The sequence below is a fragment of the Macrotis lagotis genome, chromosome X, assembly GCF_037893015.1.
Source record: "Macrotis lagotis isolate mMagLag1 chromosome X, bilby.v1.9.chrom.fasta, whole genome shotgun sequence".
Classification (NCBI taxonomy): Eukaryota; Metazoa; Chordata; class Mammalia; order Peramelemorphia; family Peramelidae; genus Macrotis; species Macrotis lagotis.
Window position 1 is genome coordinate 628,674,869 of NC_133666.1, and position 20,848 is coordinate 628,695,716.

General features: G+C 39.7%; 2 protein-coding genes across 4 annotated transcripts in view; one reads left to right on the forward strand and one right to left on the reverse strand.

The window, feature by feature from the left end:
• The window catches only part of DNAJB1 (DnaJ heat shock protein family (Hsp40) member B1), a 42,453-nt gene extending 23,864 nt beyond the window's left edge, over positions 1 to 18,589 (reverse strand). Inside the window, exons 1-2 of one of the 3 annotated variants that reach the window (XM_074203635.1) lie at positions 18,527 to 18,589; positions 15,947 to 16,107 (exon numbers count right to left, since the gene is read on the reverse strand). In XM_074203635.1, the coding sequence (XP_074059736.1) occupies positions 15,947 to 16,070 (124 nt within the window). In that variant the 5' untranslated portion in view covers positions 16,071 to 16,107; positions 18,527 to 18,589. Of the gene's footprint in view, positions 1 to 15,946; positions 16,108 to 17,527; positions 17,624 to 18,526 lie in introns of those variants that run through there. The other 2 variants (XM_074203634.1, XM_074203632.1) reach the window with 2 other exon arrangements.
• The window catches only part of TECR (trans-2,3-enoyl-CoA reductase), a 37,877-nt gene continuing 34,860 nt past the window's right edge, over positions 17,832 to 20,848 (forward strand). Inside the window, exon 1 of the mRNA XM_074203636.1 lies at positions 17,832 to 18,078. Within this exon, the coding sequence (XP_074059737.1) occupies positions 18,064 to 18,078 (15 nt within the window). The 5' untranslated portion in view covers positions 17,832 to 18,063. The remainder of the gene's footprint in view (positions 18,079 to 20,848) is intronic.

Below are 20,848 nucleotides of genomic sequence, written 5' to 3' on the forward strand. Positions count from 1 at the left end.
CAACAAGTCTCAATAATAATCATGAAATCAAATTTGCTTCATTGGATTAGAATCTTTTATTACTCATGCTTTGTAATTGTGGGTATACAACTGAGAATTTTATTGCTGGCTTATTTTTTGAATTTTTTCTCTTGTGAACTTCTGGGTCTCTGTGATAGAATGAAAAATTTCTTCTTCTTTTGGTCTTGTCTGAGATCCCCAAGACTGGTATGTAAGAGTCTGCCTCTTCTCCCCAAAACCCTCTGTCAGTTCTTTTCTGGAATCCTGAATTTTATCTTGAATTTTACATGCTATCAATTTCAATTTTCATGTTGTATTCAACTAGGCCCTTCTAGTATATCCCTGGTGCCTCTATGCCTATGACATTTGAGGCAGGCACAAAATCAGACAGGCCTCTTAGAGATCCCATTCTTCCCTATAATTTTCTCATTCCCATTCCTTATCACCTAGCAGCATTCATGTGTGAAGAATGAAACCCAGGCATTTTCATATTGAATTAGAAGAAAAGGGGATATAGGATATCCTATACCTCTTATGGCCTAAAGATCACATACTTATGGACTAATACCATTCCACACACCTCTCACTTTACTTCCTGAGACCCGATTATATTCTTTGTTCTGAATTTTTCTTCTCTTACATGTGGTTATCTTATTTTGAACCCCCCTCCTCAGGTGTCTCAAATTAAGCCTAAGCTTCCATTATGGGTTAAAATACCCCAATAATAAAAGATTTATTGCTTTTAGCAGTAGCTACTCTCCTCTTCTGAGAAAGCCTCTAAATCCCAAAGCAGCTGTAACTGACCTGGACAAATGTATTTATTCTTCTTCTTACACAGTAGCTACTCATTATGCTATCTATCCTCCCTTTAATTTCTTGTCTGAACTATTGCAGTAGACTCCTCTTTGATCTGTGTCTCCAGTCAGTTATTCCCCTCATTTCTTCATACAGCTCTTCTTAAAGCACAGCCCAGCTGAGGTCATTCCCCCATTTTGGCCTTCAGAAGCTTTCCATTGCTACTAACCTTGTTAGGCATTTAAAGTTTTTAGTTTTTGGTTCTAACTTATCTTTTGTGGTTTTCATTTTCATACTACTCTTCTTCATTTTTACTATTGTTCAGTTGTGCCTGATTCTTTGTGACCCTGTTTAGGGTTTTCATGGCAAAGGTACTGGAGTGATTTGCCATTTCCTTTTCTAGCTCATTTGCAAACAGCCTTTAAGTGACTTGCACAGTCACACAATTAGCAAATGTTTGAGATCAGATTTGAACCCAGGAAGATGAATCTTCTTAATTTCAAGCCTGGCGCTCTGTATATGGAGTCACCTAGCTGCCATGTCCTTCAGGCACATTCTGTTTTTGGCAAACTGGACTGCTAAGGTGTTCCCTCACCTCATGCTATAGTTTCCTGCTAATGGGAAATTTTCATAAACCATTGCTCATATGTGAAATTGGTTCCTATTTCCCCTCCCTAAACCTGCCATGAAAACTTTCTTTTTTCTTCCTTTAGGCAATTTTTTTTTTAGATTTTTCAAGGCAATGGGGTTAAGTGGCTTACCCAAGGCCACACGCCTAGGTAATTATTAAATGTCTGAGGTCGGATTTGAACCCGGGTACTCCTGACTTCAGGGCCGGTGCTCTATCTACTGCGCCACCTAGCCGCCCCGAAAACTTTCTTTCTTGAAGGCCTAGTTAGGTCTCCCCTCTTCACCTGTTCCTGATCTGCCTAGTTGAAAGTGATCTCATGTTGTTAACAGTACTTTATCTATATTTTCCTTTGGCTGGCTGTTCATGGTCATATTCACTTTGTGTCCCCTTTAGTGTTGTACATTATTTCAGCTCCACTTTTTTTTTTTTTAGGTTTTTGCAAGGCAAATGGGGTTAAGTGGCTTGCCCAAGGCCACACAGCTAGGTAATTATTAAGTGTCTGAGATCGAATTTGAACCCAGGTACTCCTGACTCCAAGGCTGGTGCTTTATCTACTACGCCACCTAGCTGCCCCTCAGCTCCACTTTCAATTCAGTTTTAAGCTCTTTGAGTGCCTGAATGTCTTGTTCTTCATTTCTGTATTCCCAATACTGAGGCCTCGCATAGAGTAATGCCTAACGTTTGTTGAACTGAATTAAATGATTCAAAAGGTGAGTTCTTAAAGGTTATTCCAGTGGAATTGTCTTAAGAAAGAGATCTTACCAATGGTCCTGTAACTTATTATCTGAGGATTAACCTATATATATAATATAGAGGCAAGCTTAAAGGGAAAAAATCACAATATAAGAGTAACTTCCAGGAATATGTGGTGAAGGGAGGAATAATTCCACTCTTTTGCCTCAGTGAATATAGTAGGTGAATCAGGTCTCAGTCTTGCTTTGTTGGCACCTGGATTTCTTACTTCTCTACTCATACCTCTAATGCTCAAATCAGCAAATAGGGATGGATTCTGGGTCAAATCTTGGGGCTACACATTTTATTTGCTCTTATAGCACTGGAAAGCAGCAAAATGCTGGGAGCCTTTAGGGCACAGGTTTTGAACTTCTTAGGAGGTGAACACGCTCACCTCTTGGTGGCTTCAACTCTTTTCCTTACAAACAGGAGCTCATGGATATATCTGAGGAAATGGCTGTTCTGGGAATCTCACAGCAGAGAAGATCAAGCACAATTATGAGGAATCTTTAGTTGGGAAAATTCCATTGCTACTCCCATTCCAGTTTTCATGGTGTTTCAGAACAAACCAGAGTAGGGCTGGGGAAACACCTCTCCACAGATCCTGACACAGCAGTCCTTCTTCACAAGCCTTAGCCTGTCCTTTGTTAACTCCACCTTCTCTTCACATAGTTCTGAGACTAGTCTAGCTCAGATTCTGAAAAACAGCCAAGTCTAGATCTAATTAAATCACAATTTAGAAAATGGGGTGGAAAAGTCCCACTTTACTCACCTAATGGGGTTATTTTGTTTCAAGTAAGATAACAGGAAGAGTTTTGCTTTTTAAACTACAGCCTCATGTAGTTTCCCAAAACTTCAAAAGAGACATGATAGTATTGCTATGAATTTTTACCTATACAGATCATAGTATCAGTCTATATTTTAGTCAACTAATGGTCTACTAGTTGTGGTCAACCTCCTGGCACTGAGGTTTTCTGAACTGATAGAGGTTGTTCTTGGATTACAGATATAAAGTTTATCACCAGGCCATGACTTGGAAGTCTTTCTAGAATGGTGAAACCTTCCAGAATTACAACACTGTCACCTTTACAGATGATAGAACAAAGGAATACTTTAGTGAGGAGAAGCAAAGATGTGGCATTATTATTAGAAGTAGGAACATAGACCTGTGAAAAAATCACATGTGATACTGCTTTACCCCCTAGTCCCTCAAATTAACCTTAGCAACTCTTATGTATGTGTTCTTCACACAGCCATCAACTTAGTTCAGGCCCTCATCACAACTTGTCTGGACTGTTGCAATAAATTTCTAATTGGTCTTCCACCCTCAAGACTCTCCTCAGTCCCTCAAAAATATATTACCCACCACTCAGCAGTCAAAGCGTTTTTTTTTTATAAAGTATAAGTCTGACTATTCCATTTTCCTGCCTGATAAACTCCAGAGGCTCCCTATTTCTTCTAGGACCAAATATAAACTTCCCATTGGAATTTAATGCACTTTAAATCCTGGCCCTTTCTTATCTTTCCAGTTTTATTAATCCTCTCCATTCATTACAAACCTAGTCATACTGGACTGCTTGCCTTTCTTTATATTCAATGCTCTATCTTCTGTCTTCAAGTCCCTTCCACACTTTCTCCTCTTCAGCTTCTTGAGATCCCTGACTTCCTTTAAGATTCAGTTCAACTCCTAGGTCTCCCAAAGTTAGCTTTCACCTATGCTGTAATATATATATATATATATATATATATATATATATATATATATATATATATATAAATAAATTTTTTTTTTTTTGCAAGGCAAATGGGGTTAAGTGCCTTGCCCAAGGCCACACAGCTAGGTAATTATTAAGTGTCTGAGACCGGATTTGAACCCAAGTACTCCTGACTCCAGGGCCAGTGCTTTATCCACTGTCCCACCTAGCCGCCCCTCTGTATCTTATATTTAACTCCTACATTAGAAATAAAATACTTGAGGGCAAAGATTGTTTTTGCTTTTTCTTTTTATCTCTTGCAAAGGGCAAGCATTCAATAAATACTTGACTGAATAATTACCAGGTTTGTAAACCTACAACAAATTGAAAGTAGCAAGGGAGAGAGAAACTACAAGAGTTAGGCATTTTGTTAAGAAGAGATAGCTGATAGCAAGAAGGCAGAAAATATGTAAAAAAAGGAGATACTTTAGTATTACAAGGATCTGTAAATTGATCATCATGAGTTCTGCCTCCAATAATACAGATTAAAAACCTCTCTTTGGCTTGTTAAACAATCCTTGAGCTGTTTCCAAAAATTTCATCATCCAGCAACTACCCTAGTGATAGGCTGTTCTGGCAGGTCTGGGCATCAGACAAATATACAGCATGATACCAGGAACAGAAAAACAGGCATGAAAACTTAAAAAAAAAATAAGCACAGCAGTCTGTGCTCATATAATGTATCAGAAAAAATTCTACAAATCTAAATAAGCCCTGATGGTTTTCTATCAGCAAAGTATAATAATTTATTTTCAGAAACAGAGCTTGAGTCATTGAGAAAAGGTTAGATTATATTTAACTGCTTACAAAGCCAGAGAGTGTGTGGTACATTCTCCAAAAATTTTCAACCAAAATAAAAAAATTTCATTGTACATACAAATGTAGCTAAGATCAGAAGGAAAGTAGAAAACTGGAGAAAAAAATTTTTATAGACAGTTCCTCAGATAAAGGTCTCAAATACACAAAGAACTTAGTCAAATTATAGAGATTTGGAATTAAACCCAAAGAGTTACTAAACTGCTTATACCCTTTGACATACAATACCACTCTTAGATCTGTTTCCCAAGATCATTAGGGAAAATGGAAAAAACTCTACATGTTCTAAAATATTTATAGCAGCTCTCTTTGTAATGGCAAAGAACTGGAAATTTAGGTGGGGTCTGTCATTTGGAGAATGGCTAAACAAATGATGGCATATTACTCTGCTATAAGAATGATGAACTCAATGATTTTAGAAAAGCATGGAGAGACCTCCATTAAATAATAAAGAGCAAAATGGGTAGAACCAAGAGAATATTCTATATAGTAACAGCAGTATTGTTTTTAAGAATAACTTTGGAGGGACAGCTAGGTGGCACAGTGGATAGAGCACCGGCCCTGGAGTCAGGAGTACCTGAGTTCAAATCCGGCCTCAGACACTTAATAATTACCTAGCTGTGTGACTCTGGGCAAGCCACTTAATCCCATTTGCCTTGCAAAAACCTAAAAAAAAAAAGAATAACTTTGGGTCACCAAGTCATTCTACTACAAATAGCCAAAGTAATCTCAAAGATCTTATGAAGGAAAATGCTGTTTGAATCCAGAAAGGAATATTCCTTTGGTAAAGAAAACGATGAATAGATTTAGAAAAATATAGAAAAACTTAGACTTATGAAAGATGTCATTCACCTCAAGAACAATAGATAGGAGAAAATAAGCATAGTACAATTTTACATATATGTGGATAAATACCTAGTATATGATTGTAGATATCTATGTTTATGGATAATATATCCACACTTAAGTGTAGCCTTCTTTAGGGCTGGGAAGAGGGAGGAGGAAAAAAAAAAGTAAAAAGTGCAAAGCAGACAACAAAAGAAAACCCAAAAGGAAACAAAGAAAAGCTGAGTAGCTTTGAAAACAATGTGTAGAAGCTATTATATAGGTTTTCTTGAAATGGAAATTATTTTATATTGAATCCTTCCTTATAGTCTGTTGTGTACAAAGTGTTCCAAATATTTCTGTACTGGAATTGTCACCTCTCTGCCAAGAGGTGGATAGCTTGTTGCATTACTGGTCCTGCAGTATGGTTGTTATAAGCCTTAATTCTTGAAGTCTCTGCTAGTGGATCCTTATCTCTGTCAGATCCTGCTCAGTTTGAATTACTGTTATTAAGGACTTGGCAAAAGTGTCTTTTGCCAAGATTCAGTCTAGCTCATTTGGAGTCATTCATTTGGCTGGCTTCTAAGGGATGATTTTTTTGGTTACAGAAACTTAAAAAAACTATCTGTTTTGGTAGAGAATAGTCACACCAAGAAACTATGTATTAAAGAAAATGTCGCCCTCTAGCTTTGAATTGCCCTGTGTTCATTAAAAAATTTAGCCTCATAACTTTTATAGCTATATAAAGGGGATCACACAATCTTCATAGGTTGTTTCAAGCATGAATGTATCAAAACTACCCTTGAGTGACTGAAAAAAATTTCCATCACTTAGAAAATATATATTTCATGTAATGTATGTGACACATTTAAATCTTTTTATTTTTATTTTTTTAGGTTTCTGCAAGGCAATGGGATTAAATGGCTTGCCCAAGGCCATACAGCTAGGTAATTATTATTATTATTATTATTTTGCAAGGCAAATGGGGTTAAGTGGCTTGCCCAAGGCCACACAGCTAGGTAATTATTTAGTGTCTGAGACCGGATTTGAACTCAGGTACTCCTGACTTCAGGGCCGGTGCTTTATCCACTGCACTACCTAGGCCCCCATTTAAATCTTTATATACACCCCATATATATTTTTATATGTGTGTGTATATACATATAAATATGCAATCACATATCTTCCATATCTAGCTCTTGTGGAGATCTAGCTTCCACTGGAAGACACTGCACCCTTGGCTAACCTTTATGGCACTAGTTCTATCTTCTGTCATACCCTGAGACAATTGTACTGGAAGATTTGTTGTAATAACCCTGGCTTTCACACTCTCCATTTCCATCTGCTGCTTCCTCAAGGCCCACTCTGTCCAAATGTATGACCCAATCTAGATGGCAGTTATCTATCAACCTACCAGGTCATTCTTCCTTCTTTCCTAAGGAGTTCAGTACCCGTTTCATTGTTTACTTTTTCCACCTCAGATCTTGCCCTACAACTGGGGCATTTCAACATGCATCAAATTACCTCCAATTCTGCTGATTTTAATTCAGCTCCCAAGATTCACATTGCCACTTAAATTCAGCCACACATATAGTTAATCTCTTCATCTGGCCATCACTCACAAGATTTCCACTTCCATGAACAAAAAAAATCAAACATTCAAATATAACCTCCTATCTCCTTATGGCTCACTCCTAGGTTTTGTTTTCATCATGACCTCTAAACCATCATTTGCCCTCAGTACTCACCAAACCATTACCCTTACTTTGGCTTCACTTTCTTCTATCCTAATTGTGACCCTTATAACCAGTTCAGTATTACACTTTCCTGTATTCCTGATTCCTGACTTCTCTCCCTTCAATGTTCAAGTCTTAGCAAACTCTAATTCTGTATTTTTCCCTCTCACAATCCTCCTCATATGCCACTGAAATAGCAGAAAGTCATGCAATTGTGTTGCCTTGGTCCACTTAGAATTTTTGTTATCCAGTCTCAATTAGGCCCTCACTGAAACATGGCCATCCTTTTTTACTCCTTTCTAATTAAATCTTTATCCTACTCCCATCAGTGTCAGTTCCAAAACTTCTCTTTTTAAGCTTCCCAAAGCACTAATCTCCTCCCAACTTCTCAATTAAAGACAATTCCCAGTTGTCTTTTGGGAGAAGAGCTCCTCCTCCTTCCCTCATCATTCAATTGAAACTATTTTCTCCAATTAGTAAAGATCTCAATTGCCAAATCTGAAATCCTTTTTTCATTCCTTATTCTTCCTGACTTTACAAGCTTGGCACTGTTGACTATGCAAGAAACACTCTTTCCTCTCTTGATTTTCTTTTTTTCTTCTGTAAGGTAGCGGGGTTAATGACTTGTCCGCTGTCTCAAGCATCTGAGGCTGGATTTGAACTCAGGTCCTCTTGACTCCAAAGCTAGTGCTCTATCTATTGAAACATCTAGCTGTTCCATTCCTGGTTTTCTTAACATTGTTATTTCTTAGTTATTCTGTATTACCGTTCACTTTTATTTATTATGAAATAAATTATCATTTATTTCATACCCAATAACTGTGGGACACTCTAAACTCTGTCCTGGGCCCTATTATTTCCTTTTTTTTTTACATTCTCCCTCTTGGATGACTTTGTTAAGTGAGTTCAATGAGTAATTTTGTGCATATGATTAATAGATCTATAAATAATAATAAGTTAGTATTTATATAAAATTTTTCTTTTTTTCTTTTAAAATTTTTTTAAGGCAATTGGGGGTGTGACTTGCCTAAGTTCACACAGCTAGACAATTACTAAGTGTCTGAGGACAGATTTGAACTCAGGTCCTCCTGACTCCAGGGCTGGTGCTGTATCCACTGCACCACTTAGCTGCTCCTTATATGACATTTTTAGTTCTGTACAGTACTTTAAATGTTATCTCATTTGATCTACCTAATAACCCTTTTTGGTCAGTGCCATGATTATTCCTATTTTACTGATGAAGAACTTGAGGCTTAAGGAGATTAGTGTGGCTTGTCCAGAAGTATATAGCCAGAAAGTGTCTGAGGTAGGATTTAAATTCAAGTTATCCTAACTTCAGGTCCAACTCTTCATTTTTGGCTGCTTTCAAAGTCACTGCCTATATATCTAGCTATAGTCTCCTTCCTGAGCTCCCATCCCACATTACAGACAGCCTACTGGGCATTTGGAACTGAAGGTATTGCAAACATCAAAATATGTTTAAAACAGAACTCATTTTTCCCCTCAAACCAATCGGTCTTCTGAATTTCTCTGTTTCTGGTGAAGGTGCCACCATCTTTCCAGTTATTTAAGTTCACAACCTTGGAGTCAGTTATCTCCAACTTAATACTTTTCCACCCTTTCATCATTTCTTTCTCCATAACATCTTTTTCATCTTTTTTTTTTCTCTACACAAATGCTACTGTCCTGGTTCAGTTCCTTATCTCTAGCCAAGACTGTTGCCATAGCCTCCTCATTGGTCTGCCTTTTGTTATCTATCTTCTATACAACTGCTAAATTGATTTTTCTAAAGCTCCAGGTTGGCCAGTGCTACTTTTCTGCTCAAGAACCTTCAGTAGCTCTCCACTGCTACTAGGAGAAATACAAACTCCTCTGTTCAGCATATAAGGCACTTCACAAGCTGACTTAAGTCTTTTATTTTTCAGGTTGAAGGGGTTATTCCCCTCCAGTCAGAATGGTTTACTTCCTTCTCAGTGCCTTTGCAGTCTTCCTTCTGCTAAGGGAGGGAGTCTCTCCCCTCCTTACCTTCGCTCCTTGGAACCTTCTATCCTTTCAGTGTTGCCTTCTTCCCATTCCCCACTGTGTATTTATTTTGTATATATGCTATATGTACTTATCTTTGAATATCCTGTATCCTCCTAGAAAATTATAAACTATTTAGAGTCAGAGATTTTCTCACTTTTGTATTTGCATCCTTAGCACCTACACAAATGTCTGGCAAACAGCTAAGTGCTTATTAAACAATTATAGAATGACTGCTAAGAACTACCCCATGCCAAGGGGAGAAGAGAAATTCCCTAGGAGCTACAGAAATAGTTTAAGCTGTGGATGTAGATGCAAAGCAGCTAAGAGAGTTGTTGACCCCATAGGGGCACTATATAAATATCAACTTCTATTTATATTACCTGTGATTTACCATTATCAATGCAGATCAGCAAATGTTTCACATTTAATAGTTTTTGAGTCACCAGGGGGCCCTCTAAGAGGTTGGATAATACCCAAGATCACTGTGACAGTATGGACAAAAATAGAACTTGAACCTTGGTTTTCATATTCCAAGACCAGCTATCAACTTAACCTGCCATGCTTTCTACTATAATTTTACATGTATACTATGCTTTATATTCTTTAAAATAATTTGACCTTTTTCTTATTAGATCCTTATATCATTCTTTGAATTAGGAATTAGTGAATAACGAACATTTCCATGGAGCTCTAAGGTTTGAAAAATGCTCTTACAGACAGTATTTCACTTGACCAACAACCTAACCCAATGGAAGACTGTCACTTTCTCACAGTCACATATAGTGATGATAATGATGACAGTTCTCATTCATTCATGCAAAATCCATACCAATACAATAAAACTGAGGGTACTGTTTCTGTTACTTTAAAGATTTAATGCCACAGCCAACTACTAAAGGGGTTCTTTAGAGAGCAAGACAAAGAACAAAATCCTTCTCTCAGACATTGATCTGCAGATCTGTAGAATGATGGATATTAGAGGCAGAACTATAGTCTCACCTGAGTCCAAGTCTTCTGGATACTTGAAATGGTTTTCTCACAGTTATTTCAAACTCAGGATGTATATAAACTATCCCTTCTTTCAAACTTCCTTATTAATGTTTTAGGCACCACCATTTTCTTAGTCACTCGGGTTCAAAACCTCAGGTTTTTCCTTTCTCTCAATCATTCTACATGTCCAATCTGTAGTCAGATTCTGTCATTTCATTTCTACAATAAAAAATTCTGTCATATGTATCCCTTGATTTCCTCTCCCACAGACACTAAAATAGTTTGGGTCCTTGTCACCTCTTACTGAATAAAGCCTTCCAATTCCATACCCCCTTTGTTTTTATTTTTTTTATTTTTATTTTTTAGTTTTTGCAAGGCAATGGGGTAAGTGGCTTGCCCAAGGCCACACAGGTAGGTAATTAAGTGTCTGAAGCTGGATTTGAACTCAGGTACTCCTGACTCCAAGGCTGGTGCTCTATCCACTGTGCCACCTAGCTACCCCCTCCATAGCCTTCTAATTAGTTGCTCTGCTTCAAGTGTTTTCTTACTTCAAACCATGCTCTATTCAGCTGTCCATTTTATCTCCCTATCTGATATCTCTGGCTCCTAATTACCTGCAGGAACAAATATAAAGTCCTCTGTTTAGCATTTAAAGTATATCATAATCTGGCTCCTTTCTATCTTTTTAATCTTTTTTATATTTTACTTTCCTAGAGGCCTATTGGCCTCCTTTTTCTTTCAAGCATAAAATACTCTTATTTCCCAACTCAGTAAATTTTTATTTACTGTTCTCCCTCCTCACCTCCTCTTAGAATCTCTAGCTTCCTTCCACTCAGCTCAAAAACCATGTTTTGCAGGAAGTTTACAAGCTGTTACTGCTTTCTCCTGTAAGGTTATCTCCAATCTATTCTTTTTGTATTTTTTATGTGCCTAATATTTTCATGTTGCTTCTCTCATATAATGTGAACTCCTTGAGGATAATGATTGTTTTGCCTTTTTTTTGTATCTGAAACAATTAGCATAAAGCTTAGTATATGTAACTATAATCCTTATTTTTTTTTAGGTTTTTTTTTTTTTTTTGCAAGGCAAATGGGGTTAAGTGGCTTGCCCAAGGCCACATAGCTAGGTAATTATTAAGTGTCTGAGGCTGGATTTGAACTCAGGTACTCCTGACTCCAGGGCCAGTGCTCTATCCACTACGCCACCTAGCTGCCCCTCTATAACCCTTATTAATCACTTTTTGATTGGTTGACAAAAGAGCTCTAGACTATCAAGTTAAACAAAGAGGAAGTAGGAATGAGGGGGTAACTGCTCTTCCCAAAGTAACTAATAATATCTTAATTGCCAAATATATTTTAAATATATTTTATTTGTTATCCAATTATATACAATTTCTACCAATCATTTTTTGCAACGTTTTGAATTTTACTATTTTCCCCCCCCTTCCTTCCCTCCCCCCAACAGAATGCAATCTGATAGTCTTGACATTTGCTTCCATGATATGCATATATCAAAATTGAATATGTTGAGAGGAAAAAAATATTCTTAAGAAAGAAAAGATTAGAGATAGCAAAATTATATAATATATAAGACTACTTTTAAAAAATTGAAGATTAATAATCTTTGGTCTTTGTTTAAACTCCACAGTTCTTTTTCTCTGAATACAGATGGGATTCTCCATCACATATCCCCTAAAATTTTCCCTGATTATTACCCTGGTGGAATGAGCAAGTCCATCAAGGTTGATTATCACCTCATATTGTTGTTAATATGTACAATGTTCTGGTTCTCATCTCAATCAGCATTAATTTATGCAAGTTTTTCCAGGCTTCTCTGAAATTCCATCCCCCCCCCCGATTTCTAATATAACAGTAATGTTCTATCACATACATACACTACAATTTTTAACTGCCAAATGTTAAGACCTTTTCTTAATCCTCATTCTCAACAAAGCTGATCATCCCTTCTTGATACTCCCTTTTCTTCCAGGTTTTCAAGACACTCCTATCTTCTAGCTCTCTGCTTCCCTATCTGACTGATCCTTCTCAGTTTCTTTTGCTGGATCTTTATCCACATCCATATCATTCCCACTATGAAGTATCCAACAGGGTTCTTTCCTGGATCTTTTTCTCTTTCTACACTGCTTTGTTTAGTGATTTCATCATTTTCCATGGATTCAGTTACTATCTTATGCTGCTGATTTTCAAATCTTCCTGTTCAGCCCTAACCTCTATTATGTCCTCCAGTCTTGCATCTCTAACTGCATATTGGAGATATTTTTTTATTTTTTGGAAGGTAATGGTATTCAGTGACTTGCCTAAGGTCACAAGCTAAGTATCTGACATCAGATTTGACTCCATAATAGGTGCTTATCTACTGCTCTACCTTGTTACCCCAATCTGGTTAAGTGGCTTGCCCAAGGCCACACAGCTAGGTAATTATTAAGTGTCTGAGGCCAGATTTGAACTCAGGTACCTGACTCCAGGGCTGGTGCTTTATCTACTGTGCACCTAGCCACCCCCAATTGACATCTTAAACACAACATGTAGAAAACAGAACTCTCCATCTTCTTTTCCTTACTTTTCTCTTTTTGTTGAGAGGACCAGTATTCTTGCAGTCACTCAGCTCACAACTTAGGTATCACACTCAAGTCCTTACACTTTCACCTTCCAAATCCAATTAATATAAAAGGCCTATTGATTTTACCTTTCTAAAAATGCTAGTTTTATACTAATATATTATTTCATATTCCACAATAAATATAAAATGGATATGTGACCTGGCTGTTAAAGGCTATACCATAAAAAGAGTAGAGGAGAACCAGATTATAACTCTTTCATAGAATGGCCAGTTTGTGAATTCTAATGAGGTGTAGAGAACATCACAAAAGATAAAATAGTTAATTTTGATTACATGAAGTTGAAAAATTTTCTAAACAAACAAAATTAATACAACTAGAATAAAAATGATTACCTGGGGGGGAAAAACAACTTTGCATTATGTATCTTTGACAAAGGTCTGATATCCAAGATATACAGGGTCATCTGTAAAAGTCTTAGTTCAACTTAGTTTAAAATGCATCATGCTTTTTTGGGCATTCTGCAGAGACAAGTAAAATATCTAAAATAAAAATCCCTAATAGTTAAGTAAGTGGTTAAAAATATTAACAAATTAGGGGCAGCTAGGTGGCGTAGTGCATAAAGCACCGGCCGTGGAGTCAGGAGTACCTGGGTTCAAATCCCATCTCAGACACTTAATAATTACCTAGCTGTGTGGCCTTGGGCAAGCCACTTAACTCCATTTACCTTGCAAAAAAAACCCCTAAAAAACCCCCCCAAAAACAATATTAACAAATTATTCTCCAAAGAAGAATTGTAAACCATGAATTGCCATATGAAAGAATGTTCCCAATCACTAAAAAGAGAAATGCTAATCAACAATTCTGAGGTTTTATTCCATACTCAGCAAATTGGTAAGGATGACAAAGGATAGGAAAAGTCACTGTTGAAGGGGTTTGTGGAGAGACAAACATAACGTATTGTTGGTGGAACTGTGAATAGTTTTAACCATTCTGAAAAGCAATTTTGAATTATGCAAAGAAAGTAACAAAAATGCCATTATATATTACTTATTATGTATCAGTGCTGTGCTCTGTGCTAAGTGCTCTATAATGATCTCATTTGATCCTCCCAGCAACCATGGGAAGTTGCTGCAATTATTATTTCTATTTTACCAATAAGGAAACTGAGGCAAAGATTAAGTGACTTGTCCAGAGTTATCGAGTTAGTAAGAAGCTGAGGCAGAATTTGAACTCAGGCAAATGCTGCCTCCAATCCCCACCAGCCCATTCCCTTAGGCACTGACTAGAGAGGTCAATGACAAAAAGAAAGCTTCCATCTTTACCAAAATATTTATAGCATCACTTTTTGTAGTGGTAACAAATTGAAAATGGAATAGCCATCCACTGACTTGGAACAGCCAAACAAATTGTGGTTCTGAAATGTAGGAGAATATTATGAGAAATGATGAATATAATGAATACAGAGAAACATGACAAGAAAGATGAATTGAAGCAACGTAAGCAGAATCAGGAAAATAATAAATGTATTGACTATAATAATATAAATGGAGACAACAAAACAACTGAAATCAAACAATAGGAAATTATAATGGCCAAATGTAGCTCAAAGGAAGAGATATATGGGAAAACATCTCAGTCTTCCTTTCCAGAGATCTGGGGCTTTGAGCATGGAATCCTACCCACAATGTTAAGACTTTTAAACATGTTAGCTTTGCTGAACTGTTTTTCTCTCTTTTTAAAATTTTTTGCTCTCTAAATGTAGGGGAAGGAATTTGTTAAGAAATACAGGTGAAACAAAAATGAAATATATTAATAACATTAAAAAGAAAAATATTAACTCTTTAAGACACACCCATGATGCAGCCAATACATTGTTATTGTCATTCTGTAGAAGAAGAAAATAAAACTCACAGAGTAAATAACTTTGCCAAAAATAGTCATGTGAGTGAGGAAGTCAGTATAAGTGAGGAAGAGAGTTAGGTTTCTTGACTCCAAATCCTACACTCTCTCTGATTTAACAAAGAGGAACTGAATTAATATTATTTCTGTTTTAAAGATTCAAATTTTCACTAAAATCTTCTACCACTGTCTCATCCTGGCATGAAGGTGAATCATTCTAGGTTCTCAAAGTCTCTTGTCAGGAAACACAAGCTGTGATAGATCCCATCCAAGCTGGAAGATTGCCTGTTGGATAATTGTCTCATGAATGGCCTAAGTAAGTTTAGAGATGCTGAGCATCCAGTGATTTTTATTTTTTAAAAATTATACCAGCTTCTTAAACTAATTAATAGAATATGGAAGGGTTATTATTAAATTTGATTCAAGAAACATTAAATGCCTACTCTGAAACAAATGAAGACAGCTATTTTGATAAGATAGAACTGTATCCTTACACAATTGAAAATGGAAATCTTTTGAAATATTGATGAAAGACACAAGAAAAAACTGAGGCTTAGCAAAATTAAATCACAATGCCCTCAACTCTTTCTTCCTTTTAACAAGGAAATGGGGTTAAGTGACTTGCCCAAGGTCACACAGCTATTAAGTGTCTGAGGTTGGATTTGACTCAGGTCCTCCTGACTCCAGGGCCAGTGCTCTATCCACTATACCACCTAGCTGCCCCACAATGCCCTCACTCAAACTTAGTGCTTTCTAACTGATAGAGAGTAAAAATCTCTGGGATTTCCCTGGTATAGGAAATTCCTTGATGAGAAAACTCTCCTTATGTAGGATCAGCACTTCTCCCCAATTTACTGTCTTACTGCCTAGAGCACTAAGAGGTTAAGTGACTTGTTCAGGATCCCACATCTAGTATGCATCCAAGGTAGATATTATACTCAGTTCTTCTGGGCTCCAAGGCCAATTTTCTATCTTTTAAACTACCAACTTGATATCAGTGGCTTTGTGGAAGTAGGACGTGACCCCAGAAAACTTACTGGTTCTTTTCTCCTAATAAATAAGCAAAAGGGTGACACCACATTTACTTAACAAATAAGAACAAACTAAAAGTATTGACTTAAATCTTGATTTTCAGAAGACTAGATCAGGCTGGATCACTGACCTGGAATGTGCCAAAAGCCTTTTCTGTTTCCATATGTCAGTGGGTTACCTTTGCTGATTCCTCTATCTGTCTTGGTAGCTTCAGTGAAGATTGAAAAAGCTTCTGATTGGATGCCAGCTATCATAAACTTAGTAGTTCAGTTCTGACTGGTAGCCTGACACCTGGGGGAGGGGTGAGAGATGGGGGGAGAGAACAAAGAATGAAAATAGTGAAAAGTGATCCTCTGAATATTCCTTAGGTCAGGTTCTACCTGGTTAAACCTGAGAGGAAAAAGATGCCATTCTCAACTCTCTAAATCTCACACCAGATTATATAATCACAGAATCACACAATATGAGAAGGGATGTCAGAGTCTCATCTAATCCCATCCAGATATTTTACAGATGAGGAAATGGAGGTGTGGAGAAGTCTTGACTAAAATCACAAAGCTAATAATGGGGATAGGATTTGTCTCTGGACTCCAGTTTAGTTTTCTTTGTACTGGGTATAAGTGAAATACAATACACAATACACAATGCCAAGAGAGGAGCTCCCTTCTCTGTAAGAGTTAGCCATTTTCTACCTTTTGAAATTGAAAGGGTGAGAACCCAGTTTACAGTGGATTCCTAGGATTTAATGCTTAGAAGAGACCTTATAGATTTGGTTCAACTCCTCTTCCAAAATTAGATGAGAAAGCTTGTGGTATAAAAAAAAATGGGACATGTTCAAGATCACATCTTTTAGGCAGACTGGAACTCAAATCTTTTGCCTGCAAGTTCAGTGTTGTTTCCTTTTAACCCAGCTGTCTCCTATGTCCAAAAAACTGCTCCAGTGAGGCTTGTTGGATTATTTTCGAGTTGGGGCCAGTTCTTGTTATTGTGGCCGAGCCAGGGTTGTTCAGATAAGAAAAACTCTAGGCTTTATCCAATCCCATATGACAACATCTCTTAGATTTCCTCATTCGTAGATTTGACTGGGTACTTTTGGATGGTCCAATACTATTTCTGGCCGGGGGGGGGGGGGCAGATTCCAGTTGTTCTGGGGAATATGGGTAGGCAGGCAGATGGATATATTTAAAAAAATTCGTATACACATATACAGATAGATAAGACATACACATATGTAGGATAGCTGTGTGACTCAGTGGAAAGATTTGGAGTCATGTTTCTAAATTTAAATCTGATCTCAGACACTTGCTAGTTGTGTGATCCTGGGTAAGTCATTTAACCTTGTCTGACTCAGTTTCCTCATCTGTAAAATGAACTGGAAAAGGAAATGGCAAAATCACCTCAGTGTCTTTGCCAAGAAAATCCGAAATGGGATTATGAAGTTGGGCACAACCGAACCACGAATTATGCCTGAGGGAGCCGGGCTGTGCATCTTCCCATCCCCCTACTCCTCGCCCCGCCCCCAGCCTTAGAGATGGAGAGGCCTCAGGACAGCTCCTTACTACCAGGCCCCTTGCCCTGCGGCCTAGGCACCACGCTCCCCCCGAGCCCCCCCAGCTCGCCAGGCCAGCTCGCCCCCATGCTCCTGGGACAGATCTCCTAAGTCAGAAGAACATGCCCGCGCCCGTCCGGTCCGGGATCCGGAGACGCCCACCTATTATGGCCGCACCTGGGTTCTCCCACCCGCCATGTTTGCTGCTGCTCCTTCGGCTGGTCCCACCCTCCTGTCACTCAACCGCTCCTTTCCCCGCCCCAATAACCGTCGCTTCCTTCGGTTTCCATAGGGAAGCGTGGGGGTGAGGCCAGCGGGAGAGCCTGTTCTCTCTCCTGATTGGTCGCTGGGGCTGCCCCTCTCTGGTCCCACCACCCCTTGGCGGCCGCCGATTCCAGGAGCTCATTGGTCCGCCGTGTGGCGCGAGGAGGTAGCTGACGGGTCTAGCTGAGCCTGTGGCGGCGGGGCTAGGTCAAAGGTGGGCGAGCTCCGCTCCCGCCCTCCTCCCGCCCCCTCCCCCCGGCTCGTCCCACTCGGCGCGGATTGGCCGGCGGGGCGCGCGCAGCCTGCGGGAGGGGGCGGGCCCGGGCCGGGGGGCGGGCGCCGTGGAGCTCCTGGGCCGGGCGAGCGGCCTAGTGCGGGGCTTGGCTGTGGTCGCGAGCCGGGAGGCGGCGGCAGGTCCGGCGTGAGGGGGAGCCATGAAGCACTACGAGGTGAGGAGAAACAGCCATGCGGGCGCGGGGGGGCCTGGAGCCGGGGAGGCTTGCCGCCGGCCTAGCCGGGACGCCCCTCGGGACCGAAGAGAAGACCCCTGCCGATAAAAAAGAAACCCTCACGCCGCGCAAACCCTAGATAGTGCCTTGACCCCGAACCCCGAATAGCACCATGCCCCGAGGCTGAGAGGCGCGCAGGCGCAGTCAGCGTAGGAGCTGCCTCGGGCTGCTGCTGGGGCTCAGCGCGCATGCTCGGGGGGGGGCGGGGATGTGACCTGGAAATCCTCCTGGGGGAGGCGGGGGGCTGGGGGCCGCACTGCGCGTTGGGTGGGCCCGGGGCAGGGCAGACTCGCCCGGGTCACAGCGCTGACGGGGAGGGTGCGGGGGGGCCCCCCCGGCGCCCTGCGCCTGTGCGGCCTTTGTAGCCCCCGAGCTGTGAGTCGCGCACCTTGCCGCGGACTTGTGGCCGATGAGCCTGGTGGTCCCAAGATCTCGGCCTGCCAGCCCGGCTGCGCTGCCCGTTTCAAAACGGCTAAAAATGAGGCTTCACCTTAGTGACACAGTCTAGGCTGCAGCTTGGGTCTTCCAGGGAGCCATCAGGACTTAGACCTTTCCCAGTCACAGGATCATGAAGGGACCTTAGAGAAATGAATTTTTTTTTTTAGGTTTTTTTGCAAGACAGTAGGGTTTAAGTGGCTTGCCCGAGGCCACACAGCTAGGTAACTAAGTGTCTGGGGTCGGATTTGAACTCAGGTCCTCCTGACTCCAGGGCCGGTGCTCTATCTACTGCGCCACCTAGTTGCCCATGAAGGGACCTTAGAGATCATCTAATTTAATTCTCATTTTATGGGAAATCGAGTTCCAAGTTCACAGTACTAGTAACAGAACTGAACCCAGATCTTCCACGTTTCTTTTATGAACTACGTACACTATCTCTTGATACCTCAATCTAGAACTTACATTATGTATCTAGGTCATCATGTTAATTTAATGGATTGTAGGATGATAGATTTCGAATTGGAAGAGATTTTGCTCTTCGTTTTACAGGTGAAGAAAGTGAGGCTGAGAGATTAAATTACACAACTATTAAATCTGAGGCTTTCTGACACCCAAGTCCAGTACTTTTATCTACTATATGTTTGTTTTTTGGGAGGTGTAATGACTGCTATTCTTACCCTGTTAAAAGAGTTTTGTGAGAATTCCTCCTTTAGATCCTTAACCATTTTTTATTCATTGGTAAGATTAAGGGCAGCTAGGTGGAGAAGTGAATAGAGCACCAGGAGTCAGGAAGGCCTAAGTTCAAATCCAGCCTTAGTTAGTTGGCTTTGTGATCCTGAGTATGTTACTTTGCTGTTTTCCTCAGTTTCTTTCTTCTCAGGCAATGAAGTTAAGTGACTTGCCCAAGGTCACACAGCTCCGTAATTATTTAAGTGTGTGAGGTTAGGTTTGAATTCAGGTCCTCTTGACTCCAGGGTCAGTGCTCTATCCATTGTACCATCTAGCTGCCCCTTTCCCTCAGTTTATTCTTCTGCAAAATGAACTGGAGAAGGAAATTGGGGGCAGGAGTACCTGAGTTCAAATCCGGCCTCAGACACTTAATAATTACCTAACTGTGTGGCCTTGGGCAAGCCACTTAACCCCACTGCCTTGTAAAAACAAAAAACAAAACAAAAAAAATCTCACATGAGATCACAATAAACAAGTTGGACATAATTGAAACTACTAAACAACAAAATTGAGGTTTGATTAGATCTCAAAAGTTCAGAAGACATTGTACTCACCTGCAAATACTCCATTTCTGTTTTCAAACAATGAGAGATCACTTGGTTCCTTTTAAGAAAGAGGTTGCTTTTTGTACTCATTTGTTCAGAATTCCTGAATCTGGACGGGACCTGGGGGGGGGGGAGGAAGGTATTATTATTTGTTGTAATTCATTAACATCTTGGAATATGTTCTTGCCTGCTGAGAGGGGACAGCACTCTTAAAGTTCTGTGGTTTACAGGGGAGTCAGTAAGTCACAAGCCCCTCAAGTTGGCAACCATGGAATCAGAACGTTAGAGCAAGGCTTTCTCAGACAGATTTGGCTGTGGAACAATTTGGTGTCAGCTCTTGATGGAATTCATAAATCCAAAGGATCATAGCAGAGAGGGCATGCAACTTTTAAAGCATCTCATAGCTGTTAAAATTGGACAGAATCTTAGAAGCCTTTCCTTATTTTACAGCTGAAGGATTGCAGGCCAGAGAGGTTAAGTAACTTTAAGGTCACAAAGCTAGTAAGAAACTGAACTGGGAAGAGCACCCAGGCGCTCTGATTTCTAAACCTTTATTTTTTTCAACGGTGCCTTTATCCCTGATAAGAAAGCAGAGATTGAGGAAGTTTTGGAGTAAAGTAGGAAAAAGTAAGCCCATTTATATAGAGAAACATTTCTTCAAAAATAACTATTTTTTACCCACCTTAATATTTCTAGTGCTTAACAGCAGGAGCTCAATAAATACTTGTTGAAGGAGACTTTCTATGAAAATGTTACTCTGATATCTCATTATGGGGTAACTATAATGCCAGCTGGTGACTGGAGATTGTGCTATGAAAGAATCTCCTAGGGGTGGCTAGGTGGCTCAGTGGATAAAGCACTGGTCCTTGAGTCAGGAGTGCCTGGGTTCAAATCCAGTCTCAGACACTTAATAATTACCTAGCTGTGTGGGCTTGGGCAAGCCACTTAACACTGTTTGCCTTGCAAAACCCTTAAAAAAAAAGAATCTCCTGAAAGGA